The 15,905-nt window shown below is 45.4% G+C and overlaps 1 protein-coding gene across 5 annotated transcripts in view; it reads right to left on the bottom strand.

Annotated features, from left to right (window-relative positions):
• Positions 1-15,905, bottom strand: part of HECTD4 (HECT domain E3 ubiquitin protein ligase 4) — a 65,706-nt gene that overhangs the window by 15,649 nt on the left and 34,152 nt on the right. For all 5 annotated transcript variants that reach the window (XM_039724347.1, XM_039724349.1, XM_039724348.1 and 2 more), the window contains 31 exons: positions 15,429-15,564; positions 15,141-15,282; positions 14,882-15,048; positions 14,234-14,380; positions 13,780-13,964; positions 13,228-13,381; positions 12,711-12,991; positions 12,111-12,300; positions 11,195-11,276; positions 10,430-10,632; positions 10,112-10,247; positions 9,330-9,512; positions 8,930-9,100; positions 8,338-8,507; positions 7,896-8,011; positions 7,090-7,193; positions 6,714-6,875; positions 6,437-6,585; positions 6,133-6,212; positions 5,852-6,015; positions 5,160-5,397; positions 4,595-4,731; positions 4,299-4,425; positions 3,546-3,683; positions 3,302-3,438; positions 2,991-3,151; positions 2,626-2,807; positions 2,089-2,294; positions 1,638-1,768; positions 1,269-1,474; positions 266-445 (listed from right to left, as the gene is read on the bottom strand). In XM_039724347.1, coding sequence (XP_039580281.1) covers positions 266-445; positions 1,269-1,474; positions 1,638-1,768; positions 2,089-2,294; positions 2,626-2,807; positions 2,991-3,151; positions 3,302-3,438; positions 3,546-3,683; positions 4,299-4,425; positions 4,595-4,731; positions 5,160-5,397; positions 5,852-6,015; positions 6,133-6,212; positions 6,437-6,585; positions 6,714-6,875; positions 7,090-7,193; positions 7,896-8,011; positions 8,338-8,507; positions 8,930-9,100; positions 9,330-9,512; positions 10,112-10,247; positions 10,430-10,632; positions 11,195-11,276; positions 12,111-12,300; positions 12,711-12,991; positions 13,228-13,381; positions 13,780-13,964; positions 14,234-14,380; positions 14,882-15,048; positions 15,141-15,282; positions 15,429-15,564 — 4,965 coding nt within the window. The remainder of the gene's footprint in view (positions 1-265; positions 446-1,268; positions 1,475-1,637; positions 1,769-2,088; positions 2,295-2,625; positions 2,808-2,990; positions 3,152-3,301; positions 3,439-3,545; positions 3,684-4,298; positions 4,426-4,594; positions 4,732-5,159; positions 5,398-5,851; positions 6,016-6,132; positions 6,213-6,436; positions 6,586-6,713; positions 6,876-7,089; positions 7,194-7,895; positions 8,012-8,337; positions 8,508-8,929; positions 9,101-9,329; positions 9,513-10,111; positions 10,248-10,429; positions 10,633-11,194; positions 11,277-12,110; positions 12,301-12,710; positions 12,992-13,227; positions 13,382-13,779; positions 13,965-14,233; positions 14,381-14,881; positions 15,049-15,140; positions 15,283-15,428; positions 15,565-15,905) is intronic.

Here is a 15,905-nt window from a genome sequence, read left to right as displayed (position 1 = left end):
CAAGGCATGGCAGTCAGCAGTGCTTCACTCTTAGCAGAAAGTAACATTTAAGAAAGCACCAGAAAAGCTAATTTCAATGTCGTGGCAGCAGTAAGAAAGACAGGAAGGTTATTCCAAGAACTGCAGAAAATTTCTGGAGGTTGAAGAAAATTTCACTATAGTGGAAGAGCTCAGAAAACTTCAACTGTAGTTTTTGTTTCCTGAACTCTCCACCTGAGTGAGCATATTATCAGTGCTCATTAGTAAGGAAATACTCTATTCTCACCTAAAAATTCCACTACTTGCAAGAGAACTGAGGCAGGAATGGTATCCAGTTCATCTTCAGATTTTCCATCCCCATCTTCTAACTTCCAGGTTAAGAGCTGTTCTGTGAATGCCATTGCCAGGGGGAATTCCAGGGGAAGGGAATGCAAGACCAGTACAGCTCCAGGAGGAGGAGACACTCCTAAGCAAAAAGGACCAAGAAAATCTTCATCATGATTCTGAGCATTGATAAAGTAAAAGTAGTAACATTTAGGATTTTTTCAAGGCTAAACTTCTGTTAAGTGAGAATTTTCTCTGCAGCACCTTGTAAGAAACAAATAGCAATGTTTCTCTATACTGATAAGTTACTATACTCTGTAATTATAAATGTACAGAGAACATTTTATTCACATAAAGAAACAGAATAATTTTGAGCCTGAACATACGTAAAAATACAAACAGAACTTCCCCCAAAATCCTTTATTTCTGTCTGATGGGTACTGGAAACAACAGCAGCAGAAGAACTTTAGAATCTCCAAAGGAAGTTTTAAGAACTCACTGCACCCAGTCACCTTCACTGCTCTAAATCCCACTGTCTCTCCCTCTGGGCAAGAGTAAAAAGAAGATTAATGATTCTTCTTGCTCGAGTGACCTAAGTATTGCTACACTGTGTTACTCTGTGGATAAGAGGTCTACAAAGACCTAAAAAAGCAATAAAAAATTACTCTCCATCTGAAACAGCTCCTCAAACACCAACACTGCAGAAATTAGTATTTTGAATAAAATATTTAAAATACAAACACTGCTAGGTGAACTCCCGGAATATAAAAATCAGAATCACGTGGTGACAGTGGTTATAAAACCAGGGTTTTTTGGTTAAGAATGAATTCCTTGTACAAAAATCCTGCCCTATCTGCTGCTAGGACTGGCGACCACACGGGAAGGTGCTGCAGAGGCCATAATGAAGCTCTGTCAGCCCTGAGAGCACAGGGAAGGCTTTTCCCTGGTGCAGTGGCTGTGCTCACCCAGTTTGATGTGCACCCTGTCCGTGGGGGTGATGACAGCTGGGTACTGGTTGGTGGTGGGCGGCGGCGTGAGGCCGGTGTTGGTGGGGGAGGCGTCGCGGGGGTAGCACATGGCCTCGATCAGGTTCAGCTGCCCGTTCCTCTTCACCTTGTGCCCCAGCCCATAGACCAGCACCCGAGCCCAGGGGGCCTTGTACAGGGATGAGCTGGGGAAACAGCAGCACAGCTTGGTTAGGCTCAAAGCAGCTGGAAAATATCCCAGCCACCACTCAGGGTAAGTCTCGGAGAAGAGAAAAGTGAAACAAAATAAAAACTCCATCCCCAGGGCTGCCAGGCTCAGAGCCAGCCGTGCCCCTCTCCAGGACTCACTCTTTTCGGAACCCAGACTGACTTTCCTTGCAGGACACAATCACAAAGGCAGCCCCAGGAAAATTCACATCCATGTTGACCTTGGATTCAGAAATTGGGAATTCTTCGGCAGGAAATTGTTCTGGTGCCGCCTGTAACAGGACAATTCATCATGAGAGATCCCAAACAGCAGCACACCTCCACCCTCTTCTTTAATTATGGAGTGCTCTATAGCCAGTGCATTTAATTAACTGCAAATTATGACACAGTAGGAGGCCACTTCATTTTAATTCAATCCAGAGCATTGCTGCTGCTTCTGTTTTCAGTGTGCCCACTGCAATCAGGGTAACAGAACCCATCCAGAGAAACAATTCCCTGTGAGGGACAGCATCATGGACATTTCAACCACACAGAGAACAAGCTCCTGAGAATGGAACCCAGCACTCCCATGAAACATGAGTGAGTATTTTACCTGCAGAAAGGAGCAGATCTGTTTGGTGAGGTCCAGGAGACTCTCCTCTCCCTGATGCAGTGTCCGAGTGATGGCCACAGTCAGCCACTCCCTGATGGCCTGGGAATTGCCCTGGTAGAAGAGGTCTGTGGCAGCACAGGTCTGGGAATGGATGCAGTGCTGCAGGGACTGGGCCAGGAGAATGGAGCTTGAGCTGATGGTTCCATCTGGAATAACAAGGAAAACAGCACAAATGTGGAGATCACTCCAAATGTTTACATGGCCTGGGAAACAAAAGCTGTAAAACACCTGAAAGATTCCCAACCTCTGTTTTTCATCCCTTGTGGCTGGGATGGTCTCCCCATGCCAGCTGTGCCCCTCACCAGCCTCAGCCCAGCCCCTTGTGAGGGCAAACACAGAGCTGTGGGATCACCCTGGCTCATTCTTAAATACCATCATTATTAACCAACTAATAAAGAAATACCAAATCCATTAATTTTTTTTGTTCCCAGAAAAATACTGTACCAAAGAAGAGCTGGGACAAAACCAAGTGCTTACCAGGAAGAGGTGGTGCAAGAAGCTGGTTGGAGAGCAGCTGCAGGTGCTCCAGGGTGATATCCCGGATGGCAGGAATGTGGAACAGCCGCGTGAACATGTGGGGAGATTTGGGAGCAAAAATATTGAGCAGAGCCATGCGACAGTAGAGCTTGGCCAGGGCAGCTTCACTCCTCAACAGCTCCCTAGGGAACACAAACATTAATTCTGTTAATTCCTTAACATTAAATACAACCATGGCAATAAGATTTCAGAAGTTTGTATTGTTTAGAACAAAACTGTAGCAGGTAACTGCACTACAGGAAATGCTCTTCAGCTAATTCAAATTCAGGTAATAAAGTGCCTTGTAACTACATCTCTTTTTTCACCTGTGAATTTGGATGTTGGTGTTATCCAGGGTGACCAATCCATTGGTTGCAGTCCTCCTGTACCCTGCAGGTGGCCTCTCCAACATGTCAATGGGATACCAGTACCTCACCAGGACCCCCTCACTCCGCAGGTAAGTCTCCACTTGGACCAGTTCATTCACCTGCAACACCAAACCCAGCACTGTCAGTAACACAATAATTAGAACCAGATTTTTCCTTCCAAGAGACCCCAATCCAGCATCCTGAGCAGTTTTTGCTCCCAGCTGTGTGATGCTGCTCATGGAATGTGCTCTCATTGTGTGTTTACTCACCGAGTCCACATCCAGGACAACCCCATGAAGACCAAATGTCTTCAGCATGCCCCGAATGGCAAATTTGGGCAGAGCTGTTCCTACAGCACTGCTGGTGACGTTGTTGCTGTCAGGAGAGCGAGTCACCACGGTGAGACCTGGCAGAAAGGGACACCATTTGAAGGTATTTTCCTCAGGTGACAATTAGATGCCAAAACCCCCTGAGCTTTTCTTTACCCCTCAGGATCCTTTGTGCTGCCCTTACCTTTCCGTACTTTATCAATTGTGAATTTGTTTGCTTCATCTTTGATATCCTCGATGGTGGGAAGGTAGAGATCCCTTGGGATGCCTCCATTTTCCTCATACAGGAATTCCACAGTTTGCCTTGCTATATCAACCATTCCTGAAAGACAGGAGGGAATGCAAATTATTTCCCTCAGCCACTTGAATAAGTTCTTATTCTCATTAATATCCCAAGCAGGTGAGTTTTCCAAGTACTTAAATACTCTCTCAGTCAGGCTGAAGGATGGAAATTGGGAGCTTTCCTGAGGAAGTTTTTCCTGAGCTTCTCGTGGGGGCTCAGAATTCCTAGCTTGCTCTGATTGTGACTTTCCCACAAACACATTGTCCTGCCAGAGCTGAATTCTACAAAACTCCCAAATCTCCCCTTATTATTACTTAAACCTAAAAATTTTGCCTTGATAGTCACAGACAGAAAATGCACAGATATAGTTTCTTCCCAAGCCATTATTCCAGAACGTTTCTGTATCCACATCACAACAAATTCTGTCACTATTTCTGAAACTTTTTTCTCTATTTAAATAGCCAAACATAGTAAAAGTGTTAAAGAAAAAGCATGAGCACAAGCAAAATTCTAAGCACTGGAGGGAAACAGCAAGTGATTTTTTTTTTTTATGTTTTCCAGCCCTGAATACAGTAAAATATGAAAGAAACACAGCTGCTCTCTCAGACTTCCTGCACATCACAGAAAACAACATGCATGGAAATAAATACATACCTAACTGTAAAGCTCCTTTAATCTGATCCAGCCCAGACTTCCTCTCAGCCTCATTACGGAATCTTCTTCTAATTGTAGGGAAAACCTTGGTTTCCCAGGCTTTGACCAGGAGGGCATAGTGATCCTCCTACAAAGACAAAAGTGTTTTAAACACCAAGAAGTGATAAGTTATCAGCAGTTACATTTTTGTAAGGGAAGCAGGAAGAACTCTTGTGTGGCCAAATTTCAAAATTTAAATGACAAGATCTGGTTTTAGGCTCTAAATTAGAGAAGGCAGAGTTTGCCACATTCCTCACCCTGGGAATATCATCGTCGTCATCATCATCACTTTCATCATCTGCAATAGGAGGGGGATGAGGATCAGGGCCTGAGGTGATGAAGTTCTCATAGCTCAGCTCCATTTTATAGTGGCAGGATGTATCACTGTCATACTCTGCAAGACACAGACAGAAATAATGAGATGATAATGCATGCAAAGACATCCCATGAAATTGGAGACATGCAGCATTCCATGCTCTCCAATCAGGGGGTGGGAATGCAATTCCTTTTGACACAGCATAACCAATTGGCTGATCCAATCCACCGTGACATCCTATTGTATCCCAAACCCTAACGAGATCATTTCTCATTGAAGCTGCGTTAATTACGAATAATTTGTGTATTCACATAGAGGAAGACCAAAGAAGATGTTTTAATTGCCTTGTCTAAAATCTGATAAACACAGCTTTGACTTGTGGCACTGCCTCATCTAAAAAAACACTACCTAAGGACTAAAGACTGCAGCCAGGCTGGGCTTAAATCCCATTTCCTTGCTTGCCATTTCTGCTGCGAGGGCTTTAAAAGGAGCGAATGTCACTTTACGTTGCTGAGCCGTGGCGACGGCGGCGATCCTGCAGGGGGGCCCGTGGGTGCCAGGGTCGGAGGCGATGCTGGTGCCAGCGTCGTTGTCACTGTCAGAGGCCATGGCAAAGGGCAAGGCCTCGAAGTTGGCACTGATCTCCTCGGCCAGGTCCAGGCACAGGTCGGCAGCGTTGCGGTGAGCCTGGCCCTCGGCGTACGCGAACGGCCGCGAGCCGAAGTTCGCCCGCACCTTGGTGTTCTGCAAAAGGACGCAGGGAAGCTCTCAGATCCTGCTCTGAGCCCTCACTCTGCCCCAGGCAGGAGCTGATCACACCTCCCTGCCACCAGGATCCCCAGCTGGCACTCTGGGAAAGCTTTGAGCTGCTAAAGACATGCTTTGAACGTGCCTGCTTTCCAGCCTCAAGCTGGGTGCTTTGAAGCAAGGCCACTGCTGGCCAGGAATGCTGAAAGGAGCTCCTGGCATGGCACAAGGCATCCTGCCAGGCCAGCTGCACACTGCTGTGTTAATGGGCAGGGAAAAGCAAAATAATGACACAACACATGCACCTGGGAGGGCTAATGAATACCTCGACCTACCCAAGAAAGGTAAAAACTATCAATTTGCTTCTCTACAGAGCAGGTTCAATATTTTATATAATGGTTTTTGTATTTCTGAAAGTATATGAAGTGACATATTTCTGTTACAAACTTGCCTTTTTCTGAATGTGGACAACTGGCCACATTCCACCAGAGACATCCTCTAGGTAGGGCACAAGTCTCTGCCCACAATATGTAAAATAAACTCTGCCCTTTGCTGGCTGCCCTGGAGGAGGGGGAGTTCCTTCTGTTCTTTCCCATCCAATTCCTGCTACATCACCTGCAGAAAAACACAATCATATAAGGGATTTAATTAGTTTTTTCATCCAGCATTTCCCTGACATTCAGAGGATTTTGTGATGGAGCAGATAAGGATTTTAGCCATACTGTCACATACCAGGGGAAAGAGTCACATCCAGTCTGACACTCTTCCACTGCAGCAGGCTGGAGCCATTGTAATGCACTGCTCGCCCATTGCTGAGGGGCAACAAGGACACAGTGAGAGACAGCACTGAGCCAGAGCAGGATCACCACCCACCAAAGCTGTGACACTCAAAAGACACCTCAACCCTCCTGATTCTGCAAAGATATTCCAGTCCATTTCAGCATTCAATTAAAAAGTAAATATTGCCCATACAGCCTCCTCCCCAGTCTGCTAACAATGTACTGAACATGGATTTCCATGTGCATCTCCAACCTACTTGTGAAAGAGGCAGGTGCCCACTGGGTTTGTCCAAGCCCCATCCCGTTTTTCTGCCTCTGTGGCAAATCCAAAGGAAACTATTGGCCCAGTGTCATCATCTGTGTCTCCATAGGAAACCACTTCAATTTCCCAGTAGAATGATGGTGCCTAGAAATAAAAATAATAACACATTTTAAGAAGTTATTTAGAGTTTAAAGAAGCAATTTTCTTGCTTTTCCTTTTCATGCGCTGTTGGATATTCAATGACAAAGTGCTGGAGAGCTGTGAGGTCTCACCTGTACTGGCACTGGGGAGGTGGCATAGATAAAGGTGCCCCGAGGAAGTCCCCCACCTGCACTGGGATCAGCCAGGAAGGTCACAGCAGTGAGGTGTGAGGAGAACATGCAGGCTCTCACTGGGGGGAACACCCTGGATGGGCTCCACGTGATTTCTTTGGGCTGCAGACACAACAGAGCAGTTTATTTTACCAATCACAATTCAAGTCACCCACTAAAATACAATCACACAGTTTATGAGGGGCGCATTTAACACAACTCCAACAAATCACATGCCAATAGAGAAATTCCCATTAAACATTCCAAGAATGCCCCCAGTTTGGACAGCAGCAGGGGTTTCCCAGGGCAGAGGGCTCAGCACTGTGCCTGTGCTCACCTGTCTCCTGTCTGCTTGCAGGGGAGGAGGAGGGGGCCGAGCACAGTCCCGGTACAACATCCGTAACCTCTCACACTGCATCTCCACAACCACCAGCCTCTCCCCTGCAACAACAACCACACCAGCATCAGCCTCCAGCTGCTTCCTCGAGCCCAACACTGCAATCTTAATTCAGAAATAAAAATGGTGTTTGCACTTTGAGGAGGTTTGATCAGCTTCACTCACCTAAGCAATGGAATTAAGGGTAAAATGTAACATATGCAAGTATTTTCTTATGTTTATTTTATATCTGGTTTGCAAAGACGCTATTATGTTCACTAACACAAAGTTCATTTTAGTGAGCAAGTTTATGGTCCAGCAAAGGCAGGAAAGCAAAAAAAATTTATGTCTAATGTCACAAAAATCAGTCCTTGCCCTTTGACGTCTAAATCCCTTGACTCCTACCCTTCACTTCAGCCACTTTTTCTCTGGCATGTTCCGAAAAACTTGCCCCTGAACTAAGATTTCTGCTGGGCAGAATTTCATATATATCATAAAGGAAGTGGAAAGTGCAGTAGAGAAGCAGGACTTGCTTTTCTGATACACAGAATAATCCTGTTCTGGCCTAAATCAATGCCTAATGTTTAATGATTTAGGCTGATTATTAGCTGTTCTTCCATCAGCAGCCCTGCAGCTGTGACAAGACACTCTGTCCTGTGCCAGTTCCTAAACTCTGGAGGAGGTAGCTGGAGGAGAAAACACTGAAATGATATTAAAAGCTGCTCTGTTTCTGACCTGAAAATGCCAAGAAGGTGTTGGCTACATACCAGGGCTGCACTCCTGAGCCACCAAATTCAGAACTTCTACAGCAGCTGGGCACTGTTGAATGAATTCTTCACAGAATGAGCTGTCTTCCAACAGCTGAGCCATCACCAGGCATGCTCTGAACAGAAAAACAATACATTTCAAGTGTTACAAAGTGTGCTGAATCCAGAGCTGGCTTTACAGTAGTGAATTCAAGAGTGGTTTAAGGGAGTTCTTAACCCTGCTTTTAGCTGGACCCTCCCCAAAGGCAGCTTTTCCCTGCTTCATAAATGGATTTATTGAAGCATTTGCTCAGTGTGTTGCAGGGACAGCCATGAACAACACCCAGACACTAAAAGGGAGCCCAAGGGGAATTGGTGCAGTCCCTTGCTGCACACCCCCAGAGGAAGGGCACAAGAACTCATGCAGTTCCCTGGGATGTTTGTGCACAAAGGCAGGACTCACCTGGTTCTTATTTCAGCAAGGAGCCGGACCACTGCCATTACTGGGGTTGAGCCATCTCCTGTTGCAGGAAGTGAGGTGTGAATAGAGAGACTTCCCTCCTGAGGGAGCAACATGGACTGGACTGCCTGTACTACCTTCTCAGTAATGGACAGTTTATGAAGAGGCAATGCCTGATGGTGGGGGGGCACGGTAAAAAGTTAAATTCAAGTAGTTAGTTTCTAAGAAATAAGGGTGTTTTATTACCTGGAGTTAATTCTTATAATTTACTATCACAAAATCGGCACCAAACACCAATAAAATAAAATAAACAAACCCCAAACAAAGCCAGAAATTAACCAAAAAAACCTCCCACCCAGCATGCAACAGAATATATTTAAGCACAAAAGATGAATATTTATGTTACTTGAATGAGAACTCAAACATACTGTTAAATATATGCTTAAAAAAACAAGGCAAACATTACAAATCATTTATAAGCAGAGATGAACACTTTTTTTTTTTACATGCTGTAGATTAATTGTCAGTATGCTGTGACAGAAATAAAGCAAGAGTCGAGATTATACTGAATATTGGATGTTTAAAACTCCCATACCTCAGATCTCGGAACACAGAGCCTAGACAATGGAATAGTTAAAGTGTCTGATGCCTGGGAGGTCTTTCTAGTGTCTATAGTGGTGGGTGGGAATTTGACCGTGGCTATACCTTCTTGCTCATTAATAGATGCCACAACTCCAATGCTTCCTGCTATTCCTTTGCCTAAAACCTACAACCAAAGGAGAGCTGCATGAGATTGAGGGTGTTACAACCAGGAATCAGTGTCTGACATCACACACCAACTGCACACACAAGCACAGGGGGGTGTTTTAGGAAACAAGCTCCACAAGCTGCTGTTCCACAAGCACATCCTGCTGCCAAGGATCCCAGCACAGGGAAAACCTCCAGAGAGCAGCAATTCTCATCTAGGATATCAAATATGAACAGTGCTGAATTACCTGAACTTCAGAACCTATTTTAATTGTCTCCTTAAAGCCACCCAGAGCACACAGGGCAGCCACTGCCTGCCGAGCAATCCTTTGAAGTTTAGCCAGCTTCCTTCCACTGCTACTCCCGTTCTCCAAAATGCTCTCTGCATATTTCCCAAGCTGTGGAATGTACATCAGAGCCCGAGACAGAACCTGAAGACAGAAGCAAAAATACCAGGGAACGACTTCAAAGCACAATTCCAACAAAAACCAATGCCCCAAGCCTCCAGCCCACACAGTCTCAGAAGAATTTTTGTTCTTAAAGAGAATTATGTAACTCAGAATATTCCAAGTTCTCTGAAGTGTGAGCACCATCAAAGCCATGACCATTCCCTGGTAACTTTTAGGAAAAACACATTCTTGGCAAAAGTTTTTGCTGAGGATTTCACCTAAGGAATAGATTAGGTGCTGCAGGATTCAGAGGAACACAAAACCAATGTGTTTTGTTCCAGCCAACACTTTGCACCCTCAGAGGCCACAGCCAAGAGAACAGCCAAGGCAGAATAACCTGCCACAGCCAAAGGAACTCCTCAACAAACAGCACTGTTATAATGCCTGAAAAGAATAACAACACGTTATCTAATGATGGGTAAATTTTGAGTATTTGTCCCACCCTGAGACAGCTGGGTCTGTGCAGCTCCACACCCTGTGTTTGAATCAGAAAGGAGCAGCTCAGGCCTTGCTAATCATCACATTCTCTAACTACTCAACGCCCAGTGAGGAATGTGCCACTCATGGTTGTGTTTGCTCACTTTTTCAGCAGTTGTTGTCCAGATCTGGGCTGCATTGGACTCGGGGGCCATGAGCAGGCTGTGCAGCAGGGCAATCACCTCTGCTGCCATGCTGTTTGCAACGTGCCCGCTGATGAACGGCCTCACCGGATCCGTCCTGGCCAGGAGAAAAAGGCAATTTGACCATTCAGTTCACAACCACAGCATGAAAAGAAGCTTCAGGTGTCAATAAGATACACACAAAAAAAGAAAAAGGAGGTTTAGGAACAGCCAGATGATCTTTGAGAGCACTGCAAATATTGATGGAGAGCAGAGCAGAATGCAGGCTAAGGGATTTACCTGGCAAGCTCTGAATTCCTCTCCCTGCAAATGGAAGTTTGTGCAGTCTTCTTTTTGTCCCCAGTGGACAAACCACTGGTGCTCTCTGGATTGACAGTCTCTATGGGTGGGCCCACACTCACTATCAGCCCAGATTGTGCCCACTTGGTTGCCTTTCTAAGAGCTGCAGCAGCTTCTTCTGTAATGACTTCACAGCAGCCACTCTGCAAAGGAAATTGTCATGGAAAGCAAATGTCAGATCTGTTTGGTCACTCTGCTCATGTAAAAGTGCTGAGAACACAGGAAAAGCCCCTCCTGGCTGTGTGTTAGTCATAGACAAGCTCTGTCTCTTGCTTTTTATCATCTACAGAGAGACCAGGGATAAATTCACTGCCTTTAACATTCCATTCTTGAATGAACAGTTCCATTTCTCTGATCAAAAAGCCACCAATGAGTATTTCTGGTGCAAATACTCAAGAAAATATCTGAAAATAGACACGAAATTTTAATTCAAGTGTGTGACTTAAAATTTGCATTACCAATGTGCATTTAGCACTTGAGGAAAGAGAATATCAAAGGGTCTTAAACCTGACCTGCAATGGCTGCAGGAAGCATCAGCTGAAATTCTTTTTCATCATTTACCCCTGTATTTGATCTGTATTTACAGAGGTAAATGATGAATAAAACATTTAACAAAGGGGTCTTAACATCAGTAAAAGCCAAGAATTCTGCCTGGCCACCAATTTTTAGGATGTTGAGCAATTCTCTAGTTATTCCTGCTCTTACTTTTGTCATGTCCCGATCCATCTTCACCACCTTCTCCATGTTGGCTCCAGTTCCCAGCCGGAATGGGCGACCTTCTGAGCTACTGTTGGAGGGGAAACAAAACACAGGAGCTTTGTTCTGACTGTGGAAAACACAGCTGAGCTACACAGTCCAATTCCATACATTATGGGTGGTTTGAAATTATTTGAAGCCACCTTAGCAGCTGAATGCTCAAAAGAAACAGAAATATTAGGCAGTTAACGACATACCCCATTAACAGAGGGAATTTAATCCATTGAATGCAGTTATTCAAAGCAATTTAACCCTTCCCCCCTCAGGAAGAAGCCTCATGAAATGGTTTTTATTGATCACAAATGCCCAGTGCTCTGAGTTCACCTTTCACTTGTACCTTTTAGTGTAATTTTTAGAGTATGGGTTCAAAACCAACCCAGGGAGTGGGGGAAGATGGAACAAATAACACAAAATGCAGGAGGTGACAGCACTGGCATTCAGTGATCCCAGCATCCAGGTGGGTGCTGAGAATACTAAAGAATCTTTAATAGCAAATTATTGTCCAGCTTATGCATTATTAAAGCAGTGCTTTTAAAGCCATTTTGCCTTGACAGTTCTATTTGTTAGTCCTACCCAGCACGTCACACCATGAACAAGATAAATGATATTCCATCAGAAACACTGAGTCTAAGTAGCTAATTTTTCATGAGATTGTTTTCAGACAGATGAAGATGTTCCCATGTTCCTTTGCATTATCTTATTGCTTTGCCAGTAAACACAAAACATTGGGCAGACACTTTGCTTTCCCATTTACTCGTATATCAAGGATGTATTTTTCTGCAGCTGCTGCACTGGAAAAAAAAAGAAGAAGATAAAGGGAATTGGCAAAATTGTTTCTAATTCCAATCCAGTGAGCTGAGATTACCTTAGTAAAGGCTGAAGTACTTCATGGGAGGACTGATCTTCTCTTTTATGGATAAAAATAGAGAGTTTACCATCCACTGCCTCGCTTTCTTCTCCAGGATCTTTATCACCTTTTATGGAATTTTTAGGGCTGGCTTTTGCCAAGGTAGTATCTGGCTCAGAGGCAGTTGGAGAAAGGACTGTCTGGCAACCTTGAAGGAGAAGGGAAAAAGAAAACAAAGAAACACAACCATGAATTTTCTTACCCTTGGAACTAATGCTGACACATCTGGGATGTGCCTGAAACATCACTGAGACACCCACTTTGGTCTGAGGCCAGGGATTATTAGGAGGCAGACAGAAATTCACAGGAATATCCTGCTCTCAGTGAAAATCAGATACCTTCCAATACTTGAGCTCTCTGTCACAGGGTGCCCAGAGAAGCAGTGGCTGCCCCTGGATCCCTGCAAGTGCCCAAGGCCAGGTTGGATGGGGTTTGGAGCAACCTGGCATCGTGGCAGGAGTGGAAAGGGGTGGGACTGGATGGGCTTTAAGGTCCCTTTCATTCCAAGATTCCATGAAACAGGAGTCCCTCAGGCACAACACAAACAGCTGCTGGTACCTGGCACGACGTAGTCTGCCAGCTTTGCCAGCAGCAGGGAGGCAATCTTGGAGGCTGGGTCACTGGGATCATCCTGCTCGCTGTTCAGGGAGGGCACTGAGTAACTCCAGGGAGGCAATTCCACGTTTCCACAGTCCTCAACACTCATGAGAGGCAGTGCAGCACGACACAACTGCAGGATTATAAGGACCAGCTTTGGAGAAGGACGCTGATCCAAGAGAAGGGACAGAAGCTTGGACACACAGGCTGGCTGGCTCAGGATGGCTTTACCTATGTGACTCCTGAAAGGGAAAAGAATCTTGAAATTAAAAACAAATTCATCTATTATTTACAAGATGTATTAAAAGCAATTTCAGTGTCTGACAAAACATCTTTAGCAATTCTTCCATAACTTGACAGCACTGATTAAACACTAAGATTAAGGGTCAGTTTTGGAATGGTTTAAAAAGATCCACAAAAGATCCTGCATGGGCTTTGATACACAGGAAGAAAATACTCCAGAGGAAAGGCCTGGTACCTTGAGAGGTCATTCAGAAGGCTGAGGACATCCTGCAGTGCATCATTCCCTGCAGCCTGGTTGCCACAGCACTCAGTGGCTCTGGCCAGGTGGTTGGTGAGGAGGCTGGAGACCTGCCTGGCCAACCCGGAGTGAACAGCATCTGTGGAACCCCCTTTGGAAAGGGATGGAAGAATGCACAGCTGTAACCAACACAAATCAATGTACCCACCAAAAAACATCCTCTGATACATCCAGCGTTAGCCAACAGCCACATGTAGGTTTAAGTATGTTATGGGTGAATTCTACCACAGGAGAAATGCCAAATGATCACTCCAGGTTCTCTGATTATGTTTAGACACAATCAAGTGGCAAAACTTGAAATTATTTCCATGAGAAGGAAAAGAGCCAGAATTAAAAAACAAGAAGAAAATCCACTGAATTTTGTATTCACTTCTTAAGAATCCACAGAATCCCAAGTTGTGCTGAATGACTGTCCTATTTTCAATACATGTACACCTTTCCTCAGGCAGTTCTAATACACACAGCAGAAGATACTTCCAGTGTTCCTACCTTCTTCCTTTTCCCACTCCACGCAGCGGTTGGCCAGCACCTGGAAGGCAGCCCAAGCCATGGTGGCCACCTTCTGTTTCTTGGTCTGTTTTTCATTTGAGCTGGACTCTGTCTGGCTGCTCAGGCTGCACAGCCGGTCCATGAGCTGGACCAGCCCGCTACGCACCAGACACTTCTCCTCACTCCTGCAGGAGAAATTCAGGGTGGAATTAACTTCTCCATCACAATGGGAATCTAGAACTTGCTGTTAGCTCAGTAATTAATTAGTTCACTTGGCAAAAAGATGGTTCTGCCTCTCCCTTGTCCTCCCCAGGTGGAATTGTGAGGGAATTTAACTGGATGTTTGTCATGATGAGTAAAGGGGATATGTTTATACTACTTAACACTTCTTAAAGCAAAGCCTACTAAGGCCAGGTGTGGATGCCCCCCTTGCCTTCCCCAAGCCCTTCCTCACCTTGTGTAGGGAATGGTGCACAAGAGGCCAATGCTGTTGGCACAGGCGATGGGGTACCGGGCACACAGGGACACCACCGATGTCATCGTCTCCCCAAAAGCCTCCTGGACCTGCTCCACCATCCCACCACACGTCAGCTCTTCAATCCTGTTGGGGGTTAGAGATTGGGAATGGAAGGCTTCAGTTCACAGACTTCCGAATGTAGCTTTGAGAAAATAATAATCAGTGCATGTTAAGAATTACTGAAGAGAGACTTGGAAGGAAAACTGCAAGTCACTAATTTTTCATATGAAACATGTGAACAAGAGAGTTCAGACACGATTAATTCTAACTACAAACAAAATACAAAACATTTACTACATGAGGATGACAGTATCAGCTGAATCTACCACTAACAGCTAGTGAAGGACATCCTCTATACACACCTGGGTACATGTCAGCCCAGTATGAAAGGAAAGTTCACCCACTGCTAAAATAAGCGTTTCTTAAAAGCTTCTGCCTTTTCACCCCACAAGAGTCAAAGGGTTGCAACCTTAGCTCTGCCAACTTGTGCCCTCACAGCTACTCACTTCTGGCTTTCCCTTGTGCAAAGCAATTTATTCCCTTCCACAGAGACCAAACCACTGAATTGTGCAGAAATGCACCCACCTTGGCCCTCCCTGGAGCACCATGGTCACCGGGCCCACCAGGTGGGTGACGCCCCCGACGCGCACGGCGGCCGTCAGCAGCTCCCTCATGTGCACCAGGGCCTGTTTCCTGGTGTTGCCACGTCTCCAGCGGGTCTGGGCAGCCAGCAGGAAGCTGCTGCTGGACACCTGTGAGGTTTGGGAGGGGATTTTTGTTAGACACAGACAAGACACCTTCTGTTTCTGAGCAAGTTGGAATTTGAAATAAAATAACAACGTACAGCTTGGTCGGGGTTTGTCCCGATGAAGGCAAAGAGCTGTCCCAGCAGGACACTGTAGGTGGGTTTGTCCCTGCTGTCCTCAATGGCCAGGGACTGCAGCAGGGTGAAGGAGCTGCTCCTGTGGCTGGTGACGTGCCGGCGCCTGCGAGGGAACAGCAATGTTACACCAGGCAGCAGGAAGCTGATCCAACCACCACAAATGCTGCTGTGCTGGCAGTGGTAAATTTGATCAAGCTGATGACTGGGACAGCACAGAGGTGTGAAGGGAAGGAATAAACCCTGCTGTACCTCTGGCTGGCCCGGGCAAACTCGATGTCCTCGTTGCCGATCATCTCCAGGTCGGACGGGGCGGACATGCTGCGCAGGAACACCGGCTGGCGCACGGCGTGCGAGATCACCTTGGTCTCAGAGGCTGACTTACAGGCTGAAGTATTATAAAATAGTAATAAAAAAGGTCATTCCTGGAGCAGGAAATTATTTACAAACTGGGTTTAAAATCACTGGTGGATATCCCAGTGAAAGCTGAAACACAGGGTGGGGAAAATCCAGTCTAAGCAAAAATGTGCAACTCAGATCTGAGAATTTTCCTGTTTTCAACCCTGTTGAGAGTTAGAGATTTGGAAGTGAAGGCTTCAACTCAAACTTCCAAATGTAGCCTTAAAAATAATAATCAGCACATATTAATAATTACTTATTGGAGATTTAGAAGGAGAACTGCAAGTTATTACTGTATGAAATATGTAAAGAGCACTGAAGTTAAAGTTC

The sequence above is a fragment of the Passer montanus genome, unplaced genomic scaffold (assembly GCF_014805655.1).
Source record: "Passer montanus isolate IOZ18808 unplaced genomic scaffold, ASM1480565v1 scaffold53, whole genome shotgun sequence".
Lineage (NCBI taxonomy): Eukaryota > Metazoa > Chordata > Aves > Passeriformes > Passeridae > Passer > Passer montanus.
This window is presented reverse-complemented; position numbering and strand designations above follow the sequence as displayed.